Here is a 22,674-nt window from a genome sequence, read left to right on the forward strand (position 1 = left end):
ATGTCCTCTCTCCTCTCCTAAACACCATGTCCTCTCTCCTCTCCTAAACACCATGTCCTCTCTCCCCCCTAAACACCATGTCCTCTCTCCAACACCATGTCCTCTCTCCTCTCCTAAACACCATGTCCTCTCTCCCCCCTAAACACCATTGTCCTCTCTCCCCCCTAAACACCATGTCCTCTCTCCAACACCATGTCCTCTCTCCTCTCCAACACCATTCCTCTCTCCTCCCCTAAACACCATGTCCTCTCTCCTCTCCTAAACACCATGTCCTCTCTCCCCTCCTAAACACCATGTCCTCTCTCCTCTCCTAAACACCATGTCCTCTCACCTCTCCTAAACACCATGTCCTCTCTCCTCTCCTAAACACCATGTCCTCTCTCCTCTCCTAAACACCATGTCCTCTCTCCTCTCCTAAACACCATGTCCTCTCTCCTCTCCCAAACACCATGTCCTCTCTCCTCTCCCAAACACCATGTCCTCTCTCCTCTCTCCCCTCCTAAACACTATGTCCTCTCACCTCTCCTAAACACCATGTACTCTCTCCTCTCCTAAACACCATGTCCTCTCTCCTCTCCTAAACACCATGTCCTCTCTCCAACACCATGTCCTCTCTCCCCTCCTAAACACCATGTCCTCTCTCCTCTCTCCCCTCCTAAACACCATGTCCTCTCTCCTCTCTCCCCTCCTAAACACCATGTCCTCTCTCCTCTCTCCCCTCCTAAACACCATGTCCTCTCTCCTCTCTCCTCTCCTAAACACCATGTCCTCTCTCCTCTCCTAAAACACCATGTCCTCTCTCCTCTCTCCCCTCCTAAACACTATGTCCTCTCACCTCTCCTAAACACCCATGTCCTCTCTCCTCTCTCCCCTCCTAAACACTTTGTCCTCTCACCTCTCCTAAACACCATGTCCTCTCTCCCTCCTAAACACTATGTCCTCTCACCTCTCCTAAACACCATGTCATCTCTCCCCTCCTAAACACTATGTCCTCTCTCCCCTCCTAAACACCATGTCCTCTCTCCTCTCCTAAACACCATGTCCTCTCTCTTCTCTAAACACCATGTCCTCTCTCCCCCCCTAAACACCATGTCCTCTCTCCCCCCCCTAAACACCATGTCCTCTCTCCCCCCCTAAACACCATGTTCCTCTCTCTTCTCCTAACACCATTCCTCTCTACTCTCCTAAACACCATTTCCTCTCTCCCCCCCCTAAACACCATGTCCTCTCTCCCCCCTAAACACCATGTCCTCTCTCCTCTCCTAAACACCATGTCCTCTCTCCTCTCCTAAACAACCATTCCTCTCTCCTCTCCTAAACACCATGTCCTATCTCCCCTCCTAAACACCATGTCCTCTCTCCTCTCCTAAACACCATGTCCTCTCTCCCCTCCTAAATACCATGTCCTCTCTCCTCTCCTAAACACCATGTCCTCTCTCCTCTCCTAAACACCATGTCCTCTCTCCCCCCTAACACCATGTCCTCTCTCCTCTCTAAACACCATGTCCTCTCTCCTCTCTCCTCTCCTAAACACCATGTCCTCTCTCCTCTCCTAAACACCATGTCCTCTCCTAAAACACCATGTCCTCTCTCCTCCCCTAAACACCATGTCCTCTCTCCTCTCCTAAAACACCATGTCCTCTCTCCCTCCTAAACACCATGTCCTCTCTCCTCTCCTAAACACCATGTCCTCTCACCTCTCCTAAACACCATGTCCTCTCTCCTCTCCTAAACACCATGTCCTCTCTCCTCTCCTAAACACCATGTCCTCTCTCCTCTCCTAAACACCATGTCCTCTCTCCTCTCCCAAACACCATGTCCTCTCTCCTCTCCCAAACACCATGTCCTCTCTCCTCTCTCCCCTCCTAAACACTATGTCCTCTCACCTCTCCTAAACACACCATGTACTCTCTCCTCTCCTAAACACCATGTCCTCTCTCCTCTCCTAAACACCATGTCCTCTCTCCAACACCATGTCCTCTCTCCCCTCCTAAACACCATGTCCTCTCTCCTCTCTCCCCTCCTAAACAACCATGTCCTCTCTCCTCTCTCCCCTCCTAAACACCATGTCCTCTCTCCTCTCTCCCCTCCTAAACACCATGTCCTCTCTCTCTCTCTCCTCTCCTAAACACCATGTCCTCTCTCCTCTCCTAAACACCATGTCCTCTCTCCTCTCTCCCCCTCCTAAACACTATGTCCTCTCACCTCTCCTAAACACCATGTCCTCTCTCCTCTCTCCCCTCCTAAACACTTTGTCCTCTCACCTCTCCTAAACACCATGTCCTCTCTCCCCTCCTAAACACTATGTCCTCTCACCTCTCCTAAACACCATGTCCTCTCTCCCCTCCTAAACACTATGTCCTCTCCTCTCCCCTCCTAAACACCATGTCCTCTCTCCTCTCCTAAACACCATGTCCTCTCTCCTCTCCTAAACACCATGTCCTCTCTCCCCCCCTAAACACCATGTCCTCTCTCCCCCCCTAAACACCATGTCCTCTCTCTTCTCCTAAACACCATGTCCTCTCTACTCTCCTAAACACCATGTCCTCTCTCTCCCCCCCTAAACACCATGTCCTCTCTCCCCCCCTAAACACCATGTCCTCTCTCCTCTCCTAAACACCATGTCCTCTCTCCTCTCCTAAACACCATGTCCTCTCTCCTCTCCTAAACACCATGTCCTCTCTCCCCTCCTAAACACCATGTCCTCTCTCCTCTCCTAAACACCATGTCCTCTCTCCCCTCCTAAATACCATGTCCTCTCTCCTCTCCTAAACACCATGTCCTCTCTCCTCTCCTAAACACCATGTCCTCTCTCCCCCCTAAACACCATGTCCTCTCTCCTCTCCTAAACACCATGTCCTCTCTCCTCTCCTAAACACCATGTCCTCTCTCCTCTCCTAAACACCATGTCCTCTCCTAAACACCATGTCCTCTCTCCCCTCCTAAATACCATGTCCTCTCTCCTCTCCTAAACACCATGTCCTCTCTCCTCTCCTAAACACCATGTCCTCTTTCCTCTCCTAAACACCATGTCCTCTCTCCTCTCTCCCCTCCTAAACACCATGTCCTCTCTCCTCTCTCCTCTCTCCCCTCCTAAACACTATGTCCTCTCACCTCTCCTAAACACCATGTCCCCTTTCCTCCTCTCCTAAACACCATGTCCTCTCTCCTCTCCTAAACACCATGTCCTCTCTCCTCTCCTAAACACCATGTCCTCTCTCCTCTCCTAAACACTATGTCCTCTCACCTCTCCTAAACACCATGTCCTCTCTCCTCTCCTAAACACCATGTCCTCTCTCCTCTCCTAAACACCATGTCCTCTCTCCTCTCCTAAACACCATGTCCTCTTTCCTCTCCTCTCCTAAACACCATGTCCTCTCTCCCCTCCTAAACACCATGTCCTCTTTCCTCTCCTCTCCTAACACCATGTCCTCTCTCCTCTCCTCACCTCATGTAGCCTAGCTCACAGACCTATATTGTTTTGATAAGATTTGTATCACAACTAAAGTGGCCAAATAACGTCTTAAAATGAATCCACATGAATTCACATTCATCCACAAGGTGTGTAGAGCCTAACATAAGCAGTTTGGGGAAGATCATTTTCACCATAAAAATGCACTTATATGATAAAAGGGTTACATAATCCGCATTTGCGGTCACTTTTGATGATGGTGTTTTCCCGTTAATGGAACATTCGTGCTTATAGCCACATTGCTACACTTACAATGTGAAGAAAGAGCCTGACCAACATTTTAAGCTAAACCTTCTGATCTGTTGCGTCAGCCTCGTTGCATAAAAACATGTTTGTTTTTTTACTCTCGTGGTTGAATTAATTTGTGATCTATCGCATCCCACAACTGTCCCAGACTATGTTTGGAATATTTATTTCTCACACAGAATAGAATAGGTTGACTTTTGTACTATGGGGGAATAGTAGATTGACATAGGCTTGTGCTTTGCCTGTTCGTTAGGCCTACTCATCTTGCTGAGTAGTTCCAATATCTTCAGTATGCACCTTCGGAATTGGATAAGGGCGCACGCAGTTGCGTCCCCGATGTGTCGGTCTTCACTTGTAGCCTGTGACAAAAACCTGATCACGTGATGGAGAACCATGTGAGTGAGAGGTGCTTCAGAGTGCGCAGCACTCAGGGAAAAGGGCACAACGCAGCCCTCAGGGAAAAGGGCCCAACGCAGCCCTCAGGGAAAAGGGCCCAACGCAGCACTCAGGGAAAAGGGCCCAACACAGCCCTCAGGGAAAAGGGCCCAACGCAGCCCTCAGGGAAAAGGGCACAACGGCCACTGGCTGCAAAAGGCATTAATTTTTTTAGTGGGCATTAAGGCCACACAAAGGGGATGTATTTTAGGGGGCATTACGGCCACACAAAGGGGATGTATTTTAGGGGGCATTACGACCACACAAAGGGGATGTATTTTAGGGGGCATTACGGCCACACAAAGGGGATGTATTTTAGGGGGCATTACGGCCACACAAAGGGGATGTATTTTAGGGGGCATTACGGCCACACAAAGGGGATGTATTTTAGGGGGCATTAAGGCCACACAAAGGGGATGTATTTTATGGGGCATTACGACCACACAAAGGGGATGTATTTTAGGGGGCAGTACGGCCACACAAAGGGGACCGTTGCCACCGTTGTCCCTGATTGAGAACCATACTTAGGCAGCCTGTTTTCCCCCTGTTAGTTGTGGGAAGTCGTTGTCTCTGATTGAGAACCATACTTAGGCAGCCTGTTTTCCCCCTGTTAGTTGTGGGTAGTCGTTGTCTCTGATTGAGAACCATACTTAGGCAGCCTGTTTTCCCCCTGTTAGTTGTAGGTAGTTGTTGTCTCTGATTGAGAACCATACTTAGGCAGCCTGTTTTCCCCCTGTTAGTTGTAGGTAGTTGTTGTCTCTGATTGAGAACCATACTTAGGCAGCCTGTTTTCCCCCTGTTAGTTGTGGGTAGTCGTTGTCTCTGATTGAGAACCATACTTAGGCAGCCTGTTTTCCCCCTGTTAGTTGTGGGTAGTTGTTGTCTCTGATTGAGAACCATACTTAGGCAGCCTGTTTTCCCCCTGTTAGTTGTGGGTAGTTGTTGTCTCAGATTGAGAACCATACTTAGGCAGCCTGTTTTCCCCCTGTTAGTTGTGGGTGATTATACTTTCTGTTTAGTGTGTGTTGTGACGGAGCTGTTTCGGTTGTGCTTATTGTTTTGTTTCTTTGTTAGATGTTGTTCAGTTGACATAAATAACATGAACAAGTACTGCACTTTGGTCCTCACCTTCTACCACCGACGGCCGTTACAAAATGAAGCATATAGGAGGACCTATTTCTTTGTTTAATCTCTCAACAACAGAAATAGCCGCATGTGCCGCACTCCCTCAAATCGCTTGGAGAAAAAATGTATATTTTATTCAGCTTTGTTCAATTGTATTCTTCATACTATAAAATAATGCCACGGAATTCTAAGCAAATCTTGTCTGCTCAATGAACTAGTCGTAGCCCACAGCCACATGACATTAACCATAATCAGGACCTAACATAAGGACAACTCTGAGTGTGCTATTCTGTTCTTCTGAAATAGATTATTTTCTTCATATCATGTTTCTTTAGACCTGTCTAAAATAAATAATGGATTTATTGTGATGGTTTAGGCTGTATTACAAGGATTTATTAGACTTTTTTTTACAATGTAGATGTTCCAAAGGTCATCAGTGGCTTGTAGGCTGTGTGTGGAAGCCAGGAGATGCTAAATGTGTTTATGTTAATTAACGGTCAATTACCGTGAGACCGACAGTTATTTACTTGACAGGAGGACCGAGAGAGAAGAAGAAGGACCTCTAGCTCTTCTGTGACACACAGAACGTGGGACTGCAGGGTAGATGACAAAACAGTTTCTGGATGCATTCATGACTCACACAGTCATACAGGAAGCATTACAGCTGTTCATTTTTAGCCTCTGCAGCAGCACCATAGATAGAAATTGGTTGAGCCATAATTCCATAATAATTATAATTCCATAATTATAATAATAATTCCGCAGGAGCAACATCCCAGAAATGTTCCAAATGCAGCAAAATAATATAAATCATTTCTCTAAAATGTGCAACAAATGTGTTTACATCCTCTTTAGTCAGCATTTCTCCCATTGCCAAGATAATTCATCCACCTGACATGTGGCTTATCAAGAACCTGATAAAAACAGCATGATCATTACACAGGTGCACCTTGTGCTGGGGACAATAAAAGGCCACTCTAAAATGTGCAACAAATGTGTTTACATCCTCTTTAGTCAGCATTTCTCCATTGCCAAGATAATTCATCCACCTGACATGTGGCTTATCAAGAACCTGATAAAAACAGCATGATCATTACACAGGTGCACCTTGTGCTGGGGACAATAAAAGGCCACTCTAAAATGTGCAGTTTTGTCACACAACAAAATGTCACAGATGTGCAAGAACCTGATAAAAACAGCATGACGTATTCCTCTCTCATCTTTTTAAGTGGGAGAACTTGCACAATTGGTGGCTGACTAAATACTTTTTTGCCCCACTGTATATATATGGGATGTATAGACATTATTGACAGTATGTGGATATAATATGTAGTATATGTGTAGAATACATGGATAGAATATGTAGTATGAGTAGAATATGTAGTATATCTGTAGAATACATGGATAGAATAGTATATGTACAGCAATAGTTGAATAGGATGGACTTGACTAGAATACAGTATATACATATGAAATGAGTAGAACCGTATGTAAACGCTACCAAAGGGACCAGTGTTCCACTACTAAAGGGACCAGTGTTCCACTACCAAAGGGACCAGTGTTCCACTACCAAAGGGACCAGTGTTCCACTACTAAAGGGACCAGTGTTCCACTACCAAAGGGACCAGTGTTCCACTACTAAAGGGACCAGTGTTCCACTACCAAAGGGACCAGTGTTCCACTACTAAAGGGACCAGTGTTCCACTACCAAAGGGACCAGTGTTCCACTACCAAAGGGACCAGTGTTCCATTACTGAAGAGACCAGTGTTCCACTACCAAAGGGACCAGTGTTCCATTACTGAAGGGACCAGTGTTCCACTACCAAAGGGACCTGTGTTCCATTACTGAAGGGACCTGTGTTCCATTACTGAAGGGACCAGTGTTCCACTACCAAAGGGACCAGTGTTCCATTACTGAAGGGACCAGTGTTCCACTACCAAAGGGACCAGTGTTCCATTACCAAAGGGACCAGTGTTCCATTACTAAAGGGACCAGTGCTCCATTACTAAAGTGACTAGTGTACCATGTCTATGTACAGGGATGAGTAACCGGGAGGTTGCCGCTAGTGACAGTGACTAAGTTCAGGGAACTGGGTGGAGGCCGGCTAATGATGGCTATTTAGCAGTCTGATGGCCTTGAGATAGAAGCTGTTTTTCAGTCTCTCTGTCCCAGCTTTGATGAACCTGTACTGACATTTTTTATTTAACCTTTATTTAACTAGGCAAATCAGTTAAGAACAAATTCTTATTTTCAATGGCGGCCTGGGAACAGTGGGTTAACTGCCTGTTCAGGGGCAGAATTACAGATTTTTACCTTGTCAGCTCCGGGATTTGATCTTGCAATCTTTCGGTTACAAGTCCAACGCTCTAACCACTAGGCTGCCTGCCGCCTTCTGGATGGTAGCAGGGTGAACAGTCTGTGGCGCAGGTGGTTGATGTCCATGATGATCTTTTTGGCCATCCTGTGACATCGGGTGCTGTAGATGTCCAGGCAGTGTGCCCCCGGTGATGAGTTGGGCTGACCACACCAACCTCTAGAGAGCCCTGTGGTTGCAGTTGCTGTACCAGGCGGTGATACAGCTTGACAGGATGCTCTTAATGGTGCATCTGTAAAGGTGTGTGAGGGTTATAGGTGACAAGTCGAATTTCTTCAGCCTCCTGTGTGGGTGGACCATTTCAGATTGTCAGTGATGTGTACGCCGAGGAACTTGAAGCTTTTCACCTTCTCCACCGCTGTCCCGTTGATGTGGATGGGGGCTGCTCCCTCTGCTGTGTCCTGAAGTCCACGATCAGCTCCTTTGTTTTGTCGACATTGAGTGAGAGGTTATTCTCCTGACACCACACTCCCAGGGCTCTCACCACCTCCCTGTCGGCTGTTTCGTCATTGTTGGTAATCAGGCCTACCACTGTTGTGTTGTCTGCAAACTTGATGATTGAGTTGGAGAGGTGCGTGGCAATGCAGTCCTGGGTGAACAGGACAGGAGGGGGCTGAGCATGCACCCTTGTGGGGCTCCTGTGTTGAGAATCAGTGAGGCAGAGGTGTTGTTGCCTACCTTCACCACCTGAGGGTGGCCCGTCAGGAAGTCCAGGACCCAGTTGCACAGGGTGGGGTTCAGACCCAGGGCCTCAAGCTTAATCATGAGCTTGGAGGGTACTATGGTGTTGAATGCTGAGCTATAGTCAATGAACAGCAATCTTACATAGGTATTCCTCTGGGATAGGGCAGTGTGCAGTGCGATTGCGTCATCCGTGAATCTATTGGGGCGGTACGCAAATTGCAGTGGGTCTAGGGTGTCAGGTAGGGTGGAGGTGATATGATCCTTGACTAGTCTCTCAAAGCACCTTATGATGACAGAGGTAACTGCTACGTGAGTCATTTAGGTTCAGTTACCTTAGCTTTCTTTGGTTGAGGAACAATGGTGGCCATCTTGAAGCATGTGGGAACAGCAGACTGGGATAGCGAGAGATTGAATATGTCCATAAACACACTAGCCAGCTGGTCTGTGCATGCTCTGAGGACGCGGCTGGGGATGCTGTCTGGGCCGGCAGCCCTGCGAGGGTTAACACGTTTAAATGTCTTACTCACGTCGGCCGCGGAGAACGAGAGCTCACAGTCCTCGGGAAAGACATGCATATAACCATAGAAGCAGTGACTTATGCCTCAATGGGGTTAAATTTGTAACTTATCTGAGGTGTGGCTTTCAGTTAATTATTTTTGGCCACCCATCCCATGAGAGTGAATGTCATTCCAGTGCACTGCTATCTATCTGATGGTGTTTACTTTTTTAGGTAAAAAGACAAACAATGTCCCGTTTGGAACACTGACAAATAAAGAGCATCTGATTGGGTGGGCCCAGGCTCCCCAGTGGGTGGGCCCAGGCTCCCCAGTGGGTGGGCCCGGGTTTCCCATCTGGTGGGCCCAGGCTTCCCAGTGGGCGGGCCCAGGCTCCCCAGTGGGCGGGCCCAGGCTTCCCAGTGGGCGGGCCCAGGCTCCCCAGTGGGCGGGCCCAGGCTCCCCAGTGGGTGGGCCCGGGTTTCCCATCTGGTGGGCCCAGGCTCCCCAGTGGGTGGGCCCAGGCTCCCCAGTGGGTGGGCCCAGGCTCCCCAGTGGGTGGGCCCAGGCTCCCCAGTGGGTGGGCCCAGGCTCCCCAGTGGGTGAGCCCAGGTTTCCCATCTCGTGGGCCCAGGCTCCCCAGTGGGTGGGCCCAGGCTCCCCAGTGGGTGGGCCCAGGCTTCCCAGTGGGTGGGCCCAGGCTCCCCAGTGGGTGGGCCAATTTAACGGTGCGAGGAAGCAACACATGACTAAACGTGACACGCTGAATCAGCAATAGTGTGAAGGGAATAAGTTGTACTGTACCTGAGGTGAACGCTCTCTCCATAGGGCAACACTGAGAACACCGCAAACAGAGAACGCTTGGCACAGATCAACACGATCCTGGAGACACATCAGCCACGTCAGAGAGGGATGAAGGGAGAGAAACAGACAGACAGATAGAGTAAGAGAGCAACAGAGATATTTCATCGAAGACATTTGCTTACTGTCTATTAGCCTACAACTAACATTATCAAAGAGGATGTATGTGTAACCGATGTGAAATGGCTAGCTAGTTAGCAGTGGTGCGCGCTAATAGCGTTTCAATCGGTGACGTCACTCTCTCTGACGCCTTGAAGTAGTTGTTCCCCTTGCTCTGCAAGGGCAGAGGCTTTTGTGGCGCGATGGGTAATGATGCTTCGAGGGTGACTGTTGATGTGTGCAGAGGGACCCTGGTTCGAGCCCGGCCATTCAACAGCCAACATTCAACATTCAACAGCCAACTTCAACAGCCAACGTTCAACAGCCAACAGCCAACATTCAACAGCCAACGTTCAACAGCCAACAGCCAACGTTCAACAGCCAACATTCAACAGCCAACAGCCAACAGCCAACATTCAACATTCAACAGCCAACATTCAACAGCCAACAGCCAACATTCAACAGGCAACATTCAACAGCCAACAGGCAACATTCAACAGCCAACAGCCAACGTTCAACAGCCAACAGCCAACAGCTAACGTTACACAGTGCTACTCTATAAGGCTTTCTGTTTCACCTATCTTTTTAATGAGGGGAAGTTAAAGACACTAACTACCATTTAAAGAGAGAACATGTTCAAAACAGCAACAACGACTTCTCTCACAGCGGAAAAAAAAAAGGAAAGTTGTGCTTTAGTCATTATTCTCAGAACCAGAGCTGCCCTAGGATATACACAGTCATGACTTTACTAGGACCGTGTCACAAATGGAGAGGAATCCCCTGCACAGTGCACTACATTTGACCCCTCTGGACCTGCCTCTATCTACGTCCCAATGGTAGCCTATTCCCTAAGTGCCCTGGTCAAAAGTAGTGCCCTACTTTTTTTAAATCCGTTATTTTACCAGGTAAGTTGACTGAGAACACGTTCTTATTTGCAGCAACGACCTAGGGAATAGTTACAGGGGAGAGGAGGGGGATGAATGAGCCAATTGTTAACTGGGGATTATTAGGTGACCGTGATGGTTTGAGGGCCAGATTGGAAATTTAGCCAGGACACCGGGGTTAGCAGCATACCACCCTGCATACCACTGGCTTGCTTCTGAAGCTAAGCAGGGTTGGTCCTGGTCAGTCCCTGGATGGGAGACCAGATGTTGCTGGAAGTGGTGTTGGAGGGCCAGTAGGAGGCACTCTTTCCTCTGGTATAAAAAATGCCCCACTGCCCTATGTAGGGTGCCGTCTTTCGGATGGGACATTAAACGGGTGTCCTGACTCTCTGAGGTCATTAAAGATCCCACCCCTACTCTTACAATAAGTGGCATGGGATCTTTAATGACCTCAGAGAGTCAGGACACCCGTTTAATGTCCCATCCGAAAGACGGCACCCTACATAGGGCAGTGGGGCATTTTTTATACCAGAGGAAAGAGTGCCTCCTACTGGCCCTCCAACACCACTTCCAGCAACATCTGGTCTCCCATCCAGGGACTGACCAGGACCAACCCTGCTTAGCTTCAGAAGCAAGCCAGTGGTATGCAGGGTGGTATGCTGCTGACCAGGACCGACCCTGCTTAGCTTCAAAAGCAAGCCAGGGGTGGTATGCAGGGTGGTATGCAGGGTGGTATGCAGGGTGGTATGCTGGGTGGTATGCTGGGTGGTATGCAGGGTGGTATGCAGGGTGGTATGCAGGGTGGTATGTAGGGTGGTATGCTGGGTGGTATGCTGGGTGGTATGCAGGGTGGTATGCTGGGTGGTATGCTGGGTGGTATGCAGGGTGGAATGCTGGGTGGTATGCTGGGTGGTATGCAAGGTGGTATGCAGGGTGGTATGCAAGGTGGTATGCAGGGTGGTATGCAGGGTGGTATGCAGGGTGGTATGCAAGGTGGTATGCAGGGTGGTATGCTGCTAGCATTTAGGGAACATGGTTCCATTTCGGATGCAACCTAACTCACTATCTCAAGTGGAGAAACCAACTCCGACTCAGGCCCAGCATGCATGGGAAAGAGTCTAACTGAAAAAGTAAAACAATGCTAAATGGGCCTAGAATAAACATGTTGACTCCTTCTCTGGAGAAGAGCCAGATCTGGATTCTCACGGCTCGTTTATTCACTAGGGCTTTTTGCAGCTCGAATAATAACATTGAGTCAAGGGCATTGCTTCAATGAAAAGTCACAGTACTAGTGAAGGTGGCGGAGCAGGCAGGTGGTCTTCTTATCTCTTGTGGGAACATCCCAGGGAGCCATGGCATTGTGAATACTGTCCCACCAACGACAAACTCCAAGACTAATGACCAAAAGGGGTCCTTGTCCCTCTCGCTCTCAGTGCATCCAGAAATGGATTCAGAAAAGGGGTCCTTGTCCCTCTCGCTCTCAGTGCATTCAGAAATGGATTCAGAAAAGGGGTCCTTGTCCCTCTCGCTCTCAGTGCATTCAGAAATGGATTCAGAAAAGGGGTCCTTGTCCCTCTCGCTCTCAGTGCATTCAGAAATGGATTCAGAAAAGGGGTCCTTCTCCCTCTCGCTCTCAGTACATTCAGAAATGGATTCAGAAAAGGGGTCCTTCTCCCTCTCGCTCTCAGTGCATTCAGAAATGGATTCAGAAAAGGGGTCCTTCTCCCTCTCGCTCTCAGTGCATTCAGAAATGGATTCAGAAAAGGGGTCCTTCTCCCTCTCGCTCTCAGTGCATTCAGAAAAGGGGTCCTTCTCCCTCTCGCTCTCAGTGCATTCAGAAAAGGGGTCCTTCTCCCTCTCGCTCTCAGTGCATTCAGAAAAGGGGTCCTTCTCCCTCTCGCTCTCAGTGCATTCAGAAAAGTATTCAGACCCCCTTGACTTTTTCCACATTTTGTTAAGTTACAGCCTTATTCTAAAGTTCATTAAATAAATATTTTTCCTCAGCAATCTACACACATAACGGAAACAGGTTTTTAGAAATGTTTGCAAATGTATAAAAAATACAAATCAGTATATACCTTATTTAAATAAGTATTCAGACACTTTGCTATGAGACTCAACATTGAGCTCAGGTACTTCCTGTTTCCTTTGATCATCCTCGACATGTTTCTACAACTTGACTAGAGTCCACCTGTGGTAAATTCAATTGATTGGACATGATTTGGGAAGGCACACATCTTTCTATATCATTTCCCACAGTTGACAGCTCATGTCAGAGCAAAAACCAATCCATGAGGTCGAAGGAATTGTCCGTAGAGCTCCGAGACAGGATGGTATCGAGGCACAGATCTGGTGAAGGGTAGCCTAAAATGTCTGCAGCATTGAAGGTTCCCAAGAACACAGTGGCGTCCACCATTCTTAAATGGAAGAAGTTTGGAACCACCAAGACTCTTCCCAGATGTGGCAGCCTGGCCAAACTGAGTATTCGGGGGAGAAGGGCCATGGTCAGGGGGGTGACCAAGAACCCGATGGTCACTCTGACAGAGCTCTAGAGTTCCTCTGTGGAGATGGGAGACCATTCCAGGACAATCATCTCTGCAGTACTCCACCAATCAGGCCGTTATGGTAGAGTGTGGTCAGATGGAAGCAACTCCTCAGTAAAAAGCACATGACAGCCTGCTTGGAGTTTGCCAAAAGGCACCTAAAAACTCTCAGACCATGAGAAACAAGATTCTCTGGTCTGATGAAACCAAGATTGAACTCTGGCCTGAATGCAAAGTGTCACGACTGGAGGAAACCTGGCACCATCCCTTCGGTGAAGCATGGTGGTGGCAGCATCATGCTGTGGGGATGTTTTTCAACAGCAGGGACTGGGAGGCTAGTCAGGATCGAGGGAAAGATGAACGGAGCGAAGTACAGAGCAATCCTTGATGAAAACCTGCTTCAGAGCACTCAGGACCTCAGACTGGGGGCGAAGGTTCACCTTCCAACAGAACGACGATCCTAAGCACACAGCCCAGAGAAGCACTGTTGGATTTGACATTTTGAACATTGAGATATTAAAGATATGATAGATGAGATGCGTAGTATATTAAGGAGTGAGATCTATAGAAAGACAGAGTGGCTGTGGAATGTGCTGCGTGGACGGGAGGAGATCAAAGGATTGCTATAGGGGAGACAGATGGACATCTGTGGACTAGGTGAAGGAGGGGCTGAGGTCAGGAGGTCAGGTCAGATCCCCTGAAGGGAGTAATAAGGGTTTACTAGCCTTTTCCTGTGGAACCATAAGATGTAAGGTTTGAAGGTGGCGTCCACCATTCTTAAATGGAAGAAGTTTGGAACCACCAAGACTCTTCCCAGATGTGGCAGCCTGGCCAAACTGAGTATTCGGGGGAGAAGGGCCATGGTCAGGGGGGTGACCAAGAACCCGATGGTCACTCTGACAGAGCTATAGAGTTCCTCTGTGGAGATGGGAGACCATTCCAGGACAATCATCTATATATAATACTTATTTTCCACCATAATTTGCAAATAAATTCATTAAAAATCCTACAATGTGATTTTCTGGATTTCTTTCTTCTCATTTTGTCTGTCATAGTTGAAGTGTACCTATGATGAAAATTACAGGCCTCTCTCATCTTTTTTAAGTAGGAGAACTTGCACAATTGGTGGCTGACAAAATCCTTTTTTTGCCCCACTGTATATCTGTGATGGGAGAAATGTTGGGTTGTCTGAATTACAGCTGTACAACTGTTCCCTTTGGGAAGAGTTAAACTTGGTTAAAGCTTCTCTAGTGTCTGTGATTATAGTGTCTGTGAATTTTGTCAGTTACATGTATATTCCTCATTGGTATTAAAGGCGTACTGTGTGAGAGTTACAGTAGATTTGGATCATGTTAATGAATTGTACTGCAGCGTATATATGTATATATAAATAATATCTATAAGTCCTCATCAAAACCTCTCTCATCTCTTCTTTCAAACACAGGAAGTTCTGTGGGAGAACGAGGAAGTGCTTCAGGAAGTGCCGCTGTTCACACCTGCTGCCCCGCGTGTCGTACTGTCTCATGTTCTTGATGAAGTGGACCTTCTTCACAGGGCGAGGTCTGGGAGAGCCCGACAGGTTACGAGTCCGACTGGAAGGGGGAGGAAGGGGGAGTGGGAGTGATGAGGGGGAGGAAAGCAAGATAGGGAAGGAGGGAGGCAAGAGAGAGGGAAGGAGGGAGGGATAAAGAGAGAAGTAGAGAGGAAGGAAAGAGAGAGGGAAGGAGGGAGAGAGAGGGAGGGAAGGAGGGAGAGTGAGGGAGCGAAGGAGGGAGGGAGAGGGAGGGAAGGAGGGAGAGAGAGGGAGCGAAGGAGGGAGAGAGAGGGAGGGAAGGAGGGAGAGAGAGGGAGGGAAGGAGGGAGGAGAGGGAGAGGAAGGAGGGAGAGAGGGAGAGGAAGGGAAGGAGGGAGAGAGAGAGAGGGAAGGAGGGAGGGAGACGAGAGAGAGGAAGGAGGGAGAGAGGAAGGAGGGAGACGAGAGAGAGGGAAGGAGGAGGGAGAGAGAGGGAGGGAAGGAGGAGAGGAGAGGGAGAGGGGAGGAGAGAGAGGGAGGAAGGAGGGGAGAAGGGGAAGGAGGGAAGAGAGAGGGAGGGAGGAGGGAGAGAGGGAAGGAGGGAGACGAGAGAGAGGGAAGGAGGGAGATAGAGGGAGGGAAGGAGGGAGAGAGGGAAGGAGGGAGAGAGAGGGAGGGAAGGAGGGAGAGAGGGAAGGAGGGAGACGAGAGAGAGGGAAGGAGGGAGAGAGAGGGAGGAAGGAGGGAGAGAGGGAGAGGAAGGGAAGGAGGAAGAGAGGAGAGAGAGAGAGAGAGAGAGAGATGGAAGGAGGGAGAAGAGAGGGAAGGAGAGAGAGAGAGAAGTACAGTTAGTCATGAAACCCAGACAAGCGACTCCCCAGTTTCCAGTCCCAATAGTCACCAATCATCACAGTAAACAAAACTGCTAATGACATTGGCTGAATCCAAGCCTTTGTGACTGTGATGAAACGTATGCAGCGATCAGGGACAGTCAACCTGTGATCACTGTGTGTTTCCTGGAGGGAGAAGTCAACCTGTGGTCACTGTGTGTTTCCTGGAGGGAGAAGTCAACCTGTGGTCACTGTGTGTTTCCTGGAGGGAGAAGTCAACCTGTGGTCACTGTGTGTTTCCTGGAGGGAGAAGTCAACCTGTGGTCACTGTGTGTTTCCTGGAGGGAGAAGTCAACCTGTGATCACTGTGTTCCCTGGAGGGAGAAGTCAACCTGTGGTGTATAAAGTTGAGCCATGCAATCTCCGTAGACAAACTGGGGGGCTTTTTGTCACGGTTCAGGCCCTTTAGTTCCACTTAAGGGAAATCTTAACACTACAGCACACAATGATATACTAGACGATACTGGTCTTCAAACTTTGTGAAAACAGTTTGGAGAAATTTCTGTTTCAGCATGACAACGCCCCCGTGCACAAAGAGAGGTCCATACAGAAATGGTTTGTCGAGATCGAGTGTGGAAGAACTTGACTGGCCTGCACAGAGCCCCTGACCTCAACTCCACTGAACACCATTGGGATGAATTGGAACGCCGACTGCGAGCCAGGACTAATCGCCCAACATCAGTGCCCGGCCTCACTAATGATCTTGTGGCTGAATGGAAGCAAGTCCCCCTGCAGCAATGTTCCAACATCTAGTGGAAAGCCTTCCCAGAAGAGTGGAGGCTGTTATAGCAGCAATGTACCAACATCTAGTGGAAAGCCTTCCCCGAAGAGTGGAGGCTGTTATAGCAGCAATGTTCCAACATCTAGTGGAAAGCCTTCCCAGAAGAGTGGAGGCTGTTATAGCAGCAATGTTCCAACATCTAGTGGAAAGCCTTCCCAGAAGAGTGGAGGCTGTTATAGCAGCAATGTTCCAACATCTAGTGGAAAGCCTTCCCAGAAGAGTTGAGGCTGTTATAGCAGCAAACAGGGGACCAACTCCATATTAATGCCCATGATTTTGAAATGAGATGTTGGATGAGCAGCTGTCCACATACTGTGTAGTGTATCTGGGGCCTATAGACAAGGACTCTGTTTATTGCCATAATTCAAACCACATAAGAGCCGCGTAAGTGGATAAGAAAACGCTGAGTGGGAAAAGTTTAGATTTGAGTAGAAATCTGTGGCAGTGCTGAGGATGCTGATGTCACAGTGATGTCACAGTGATTATCGTCTCAACTGAAGTTGAATAAGAATAGTAGAGACAGTGCACATCTCTGTGTCTCTCTCTCCATCCTCCCCCCTCTCTCTCTCTCCATCCTCCCCCTCTCTCTCCATCCTCCCCTCTCTCTCTCCCCATCCTCCCCTCTCTCTCTCCATCCTCCCCTCTCTCTCTCCATCCTCCTCTCTCTCCATACTCCATCCTCTCTCCCATCCTCCCCTCTCTCTCTCCATCCTCCCCTCTCTCTCTCTCTCTCTCTCTCTCTCTCTCTCTCTCTCCCCCCCTCTCTCTCCATCCTCCCCCCCTCTCACTCCATCCTCCCCTCTCTCTCTCCATCCTCCCCTCTTTTCTCCCTCCCCCTCTCTCCATCCCTCTCTCTCTCTCCATCCTCCACTCCCTCTCTCCATCCTCTATCCTCTCTCCATCCTCTATCCTCTCTCCATCCTCCCCTCTCTCTCCATCCTCTCTCCATCCTCCCCTCTCTCTCTCCATCCTCCCCTCTCTCTCGCCATCCTCCCCTCTCTCTCGCCATCCTCCCCTCTCTCTCGCCATCCTCCCCTTTCTCTCGCCATCCTCCCCTCCCTCTCTCCATCCTCCATCCCTCTCTCCATCTCCCCTCTCTCTCCATCCTCCTCTCTCTCCATCATCCTCTCTCTCTATCCTCCCCTCTCTCTATCCTCCCCTCTCTCTATCCTCCCCTCTCTCTCTATCCTCCCCTCTCTCTCTATCCTCCCCTCTCTCTCCATCCTTCCCTCTCTCCATCCTTCCCCCTCATCCTCCCCTCGCTCTCCATCCTGCCCCCTCACTCTCCATCCTCCCCCCTCACGCTCTATCCTCCCCCCTCACGCTCTATCTTCCCCCCTCTCTCTCTCTATCCTCCCCAACTCTTCCACCCATCTCCATCCCTCCCCTCATCCCTCTCTCCTCTCATTCCCCTCTCCCTCTCATTCTCCTAACCAGTATTGTCTGGTGGTTTTTGGGTCCTGCGTTTAGTCTAAATGCAGGGGAGAGAGGGAGAGACTCAAACCAGATATTTATCTCTCTACTTGCAGATGTGAGAAAAAAAGAACATTGAAATAGGAGGCACTCCTCTTATTACTGCTGGGTAGCTTGAAGCAGCAGCTCTCTTATTACTGCTGGTAGCTTGAGGCAGCAGCTCTCTTATTACTGCTGGGTAGCTTGAGGCAGCAGCTCTCTTATTACTGCTGGGTAGCTTGAGGCAGCAGCTCTCTTATTACTGCTGGGTAGCTTGAGGCAGCAGCTCTCTTATTACTGCTGGGTAGCTTGAGGCAGCAGCTCTCTTATTACTGCTGGGTAGCTTGAGGCAGCAGCTCTCTTATTACTGCTGGGTAGCTTGAGGCAGCAGCTCTCTTAGTTACTGCTGGGTAGCTTGAGGCAGCAGCTCTCTTATTACTGCTGGGTAGCTTGAGGCAGCAGCTCTCTTATTACTGCTGGGTAAGCTGAGGCAGCAGCTCTCTTATTACTGCTGGGTAGCTTGAGGCAGCAGCTCTCTTATTACTGCTGGTAGCTTGAGGGCAGCAGCTCTCTTATTACTGCTGGGTAGCTTGAGGCAGCAGCTCTCTTATACTGCTGGGTAGCTTGAGGCAGCAAGCTCTCTTATTCTCTGCTGGGTAGCTTGAGCAGCAGCTCTCTTATTACTGCTGGGTAGCTTGAGGCAGCAGCTCTCTTATTACTGCTGGGTAGCTTGAGGCAGCAGCTCTCTTATACTGCTGGGTAGCTTGAGGCAGCAGCTCTCTTATTACTGCTGGGTAGCTTGAGGCAGCAGCTCTTCTATTACTGCTGGGTAGCTTGAGGCAGCAGCTCTCTTATTACTGCTGGGTAGCTTGAGGCAGCAGCTCTCTTATTACTGCTGGGTAGCTTGAGGCAGCAGCTCTCCTTATTACTGCTGGGTAGCTTGAGGCAGCAGCTCTCTTATTACTGCTGGGTAGGCTTGAGGCAGCAGCTCTCTATTACTGCTGGGTAGCTTGAGGCAGCAGCTCTCTTATTACTGCTGGGTAGCTTGAGGCAGCAGCTCTCTTATTACTGCTGGGTAGCTTGAGGCAGCAGCTCTCTTATTACTGCTGGGTAGCTTTGAGGCAGCAGCTCTCTTATTACTGCTGGGTAGCTTGAGGCAGCAGCTCTCTTATTACTGCTGGGGTATTGTCTTGAGCAGCAGCTCTCTTATTACTGCTGGGTAGCTTGAGCAGCAGCTCTCTTATTACTGCTGGTAGCTTGAGGCAGCAGCTCTCTTATTACTGCTGGGTAGTTGAGGCAGCAGCTCTCTTATTACTCTGGGTAGCTTGAGGCAGCAGCTCTCTTATACTGCTGGGATAGCTTGAGGCAGCAGCTCTCTTATTACTGCTGGGTAGCTTGAAGCGCAGCTCTCTTATTACTGCTGGGTAGCTTGAGGCAGCAGCTCTCTTATTACTGCTTTGTAACGTTCGTGTGGACAGGAGGACAATAGAGATGCACTATATATCGGTGAACACATCAGAATCGGACGATATAGCTAAAATGCGGTATCGGCCCGGTGTCTAGTTTAACGGCGATGTTAAAGCTACGCGTGCATACCTATATAACGTAGGTACATGACATAATGACGTAAAATTTTGCTCAACACGTGCAACACAGCATTCCTAACCTGGCCCACAATGTCTGCTGTGTGGATCGAGCAGTCAACAAGTCCAGCAGTCATTTGAAAGAGTAACAACATTTCAGCGAGACAACTCAAAGGCGAAATTCATTCCTCTTGACAATCAACTGTTCTCTGTCGTGGATGATGTTGGTTTTCGCCGACTGGTCGAGCACTGGTACACACTACTGTCATGACGTTGGCCTGGGGGGTACGTTTATGACAGTCATAAATACCTCTTCCCCCCCTTTTCCTCTCTCTACCCTACTGATGTGAAATTTGAAAACCCCTTGGTTAACATAGAGATTCTGGGACCATCAGTATGTGGGGGGAAATTAACTATATTTTGGTAATCCGACCAATTGAACATATGCGTTGGTACTTAAAGAATATGATGTCAGTTCGGTTGTCATCTGAGACATTCTCATCAATGATAAGATGACATAAACTCTACAGTGGAAAGTCTACACATCAGAGTTATCAGATTCACATGGAATTGTTGTTCAATTTAAATGTTTGAATATAAAATTATTGGTGAAAAGATTAAATGTAATTTTAGCTTCCAAATGAGAGATTTGGGTTTTCATAAGGTTAGGGCTCTGCTCAATCAGTGGCCCGCCCCTGTGAAGAGACATGGGCTGTAGACTGTGAAACACGCCCTTCTTCCTCCACTGTATAAGCCCTTGACGACAATATAACCTCCTGTTCCAAGTACGTGAGGTCTGCAGCCTCTGCATTAAAAGGACTAACATGTCAACTACAGAACTAAGCCAACATCAGCGTGAGCTTTGGCTGCGAATGGTATGAACTTTGAACTCTTATTCACTACAGAAGTGATACCTCCTAGCCGTTGAGTTAGCAACAGCAGCTGCAAACGATGGCTAGGAAAGAAAAGAGAGAGTATCCTGTCTATCACACAACGACGTTACTACAACGTATCCAATTGACCACCAGAGACATTCTTCAAAGCACAAAGGACTCGGTTTGGCAACACGGCCTTCCATCTACCACCAACCTACCGAAGCGCAGCTCAGAGTAAATATTTATTGCATTATCCTTTTCCAAATGGGCGGTAATTTAGAATGCATAAGATAGTGTATTTACGATAGAGACATCGCTTCTCCCTTTGTTCCTCAGTCTTCCCGCTCTTTCACTCAAACCCAGCCCCTTTTCTTTGTGTAACCAGCTGTCATATCTGTTCCGCCCGCTAGGGACGTTTTCCTTTATGACGTAATTTGTAATCAAGGTATGATTCATTCTTTGTATATGTAATTATGTGTGATTAGTAAGGTATTTAGTAAATAAATAATTAAACCCAATTTTGTATTGCTGATTCAACTTGTTAGCCAGGGTTCGTGAAGATTTACAACTTTCAGATGAGACTGAATTAAGGTGACGATTAATATTGACTGCTATTGATGTAAAATATTACTAGGTCTTTAAGAGTTTATTCGGAAGATAACAGCTCTATAAATATTATTTCGTGGTGCCCCGACTCTCTAGTTAATTACATTTACATGATTAGCTCAATCAGGTAATATGAATTACGGAGAAAGGATTTTATAGAATAGCAGGTCATATCAAAGTCCGGCATAGCCAAAGACACGACACATCCTCTCTTCTGATGTAGGAACCAAGTGACCAAGTATTTTTCAGATGTTGCCCTACTGGACTTACACAGTAATAGCATCACTGCTATTAGCTTCACAACATACTGTGGAACGCCGTTTGGGTCTTTGCTGTACAAAAAAGTCTGCAAACAAACACCGGCAATGAACGATGTTTACAATACCACGTTGGTAATAAAGCATCATTTGTTCAACGACCGCAACTTCTGGGGTAGCTAGCTAGCTTTAGCACGGTACCTAGCTAACACCAATACAACGAGCCTGAAAACAATGACCAGTAGAAACTGCAGTAATTTTCATTATTCTTAGAAATGATTTAGGAATCCTTGGGAGTCAGTATTAGCTAGGTTGCCAGTTGTTGTTTGCCTACTAAAATTGAACTTCAGTTCAGGAAAATAAATAGCTAGCCAGCTAATTAACCCTGTTGCCCAAAGCGAACGTTATAAGCAGCCAGCTAACTTCACCTGGCTAGTGAGGCTCGACCCGTTTATATGTTGTGAAGCTAGCCACAATAAGGATTAGGCACAATCATGGAATTTGCGGTTTACCTTGAAAATAAAAGTATGTAATTGACAGTGATACAAATGAATACAAATAGTATAATTATATATATATATATATATTTGTAATAATGACAATTACAACAATACTGAATGAACAATGAACACTTTTATTTTAACTTCGTATAATACATAAATAAAATCTATTTAGTCTCAAATAAATAATGAAACATTTTCAATTTGGTTTAAATAATGCAAAAACAAAGTGTTGGGAGAAGAAAGTAAAGTGCAATATGTGCCATGTAAGAAATCTAACGTTTCAGTTCCTTGCTCAGAACATGAGAACATATGAAAGCTGGTTGTTCCTTTTAACATGAGTCTTCAATATTCCCAGGTAAGAAGTTTTAGGTTGTAGTTATTATAGGAATTATAGGACTATTTCTCTCTATACCATTTGTATTTCATATACCTTTAACTATTGGATATTCTTATAGATACTATAGTATTGCCAGCCTAATCTCGGGAGGTTGATAGGCTTGAAGTCATAAACAGAGCTGTGCTTCAAGCATTGCTAAGAGCTGCTGGCAAATGCAGGAAAGTGCTGTTTGAATAAATGCTTACGAGCCTGCTGCTGCCTACCACTGCTCAGTCAGACTGCTCTATCAAATATCAAATAATAAACTTCATGATAATAAACACACAGAAATTCGAGCCTTAGGTCATTAATATGGTCAAGTCCGGAAACTCCTTTAGAAGTTCAGTATTTTATCGAACGGGTGGCAACCCTAAGTCTAAATATTGCTGTTTACATTTTCAGCAATGCGCTTTTGTTAAATCATCCCCCGTTTGGCGAAGTTGAAGTAGGCTGTGATTGGATGATAAATTAACAGGCACCGCATTGATTAGATGCAACGCAGGACAAGCTAGTTAATAATATTAGTAATATTATATATATATTAACTTTAATAAGATATGTTTAACGCTAGCTAGCAACTTACCCCTCTCTCATCTCTGTCGTCTCTCTCTCTCTCTCTC

At 47.6% G+C, this 22,674-nt stretch overlaps 1 protein-coding gene across 1 annotated transcript in view; it reads right to left on the minus strand.

The window, feature by feature from the left end:
* cables2b (Cdk5 and Abl enzyme substrate 2b) overlaps positions 1 to 22,674 on the minus strand; it is a 91,735-nt gene that overhangs the window by 37,603 nt on the left and 31,458 nt on the right. The window contains exons 2-3 of the mRNA XM_031804089.1: positions 14,715 to 14,810; positions 9,636 to 9,713 (exon numbers count right to left, since the gene is read on the minus strand). Of these exons, the coding sequence (XP_031659949.1) occupies positions 9,636 to 9,713; positions 14,715 to 14,810 (174 nt within the window). The remainder of the gene's footprint in view (positions 1 to 9,635; positions 9,714 to 14,714; positions 14,811 to 22,674) is intronic.

This window comes from Oncorhynchus kisutch, linkage group LG24 (genome assembly GCF_002021735.2).
Source record: "Oncorhynchus kisutch isolate 150728-3 linkage group LG24, Okis_V2, whole genome shotgun sequence".
In the NCBI taxonomy this organism is placed as follows: Eukaryota; Metazoa; Chordata; class Actinopteri; order Salmoniformes; family Salmonidae; genus Oncorhynchus; species Oncorhynchus kisutch.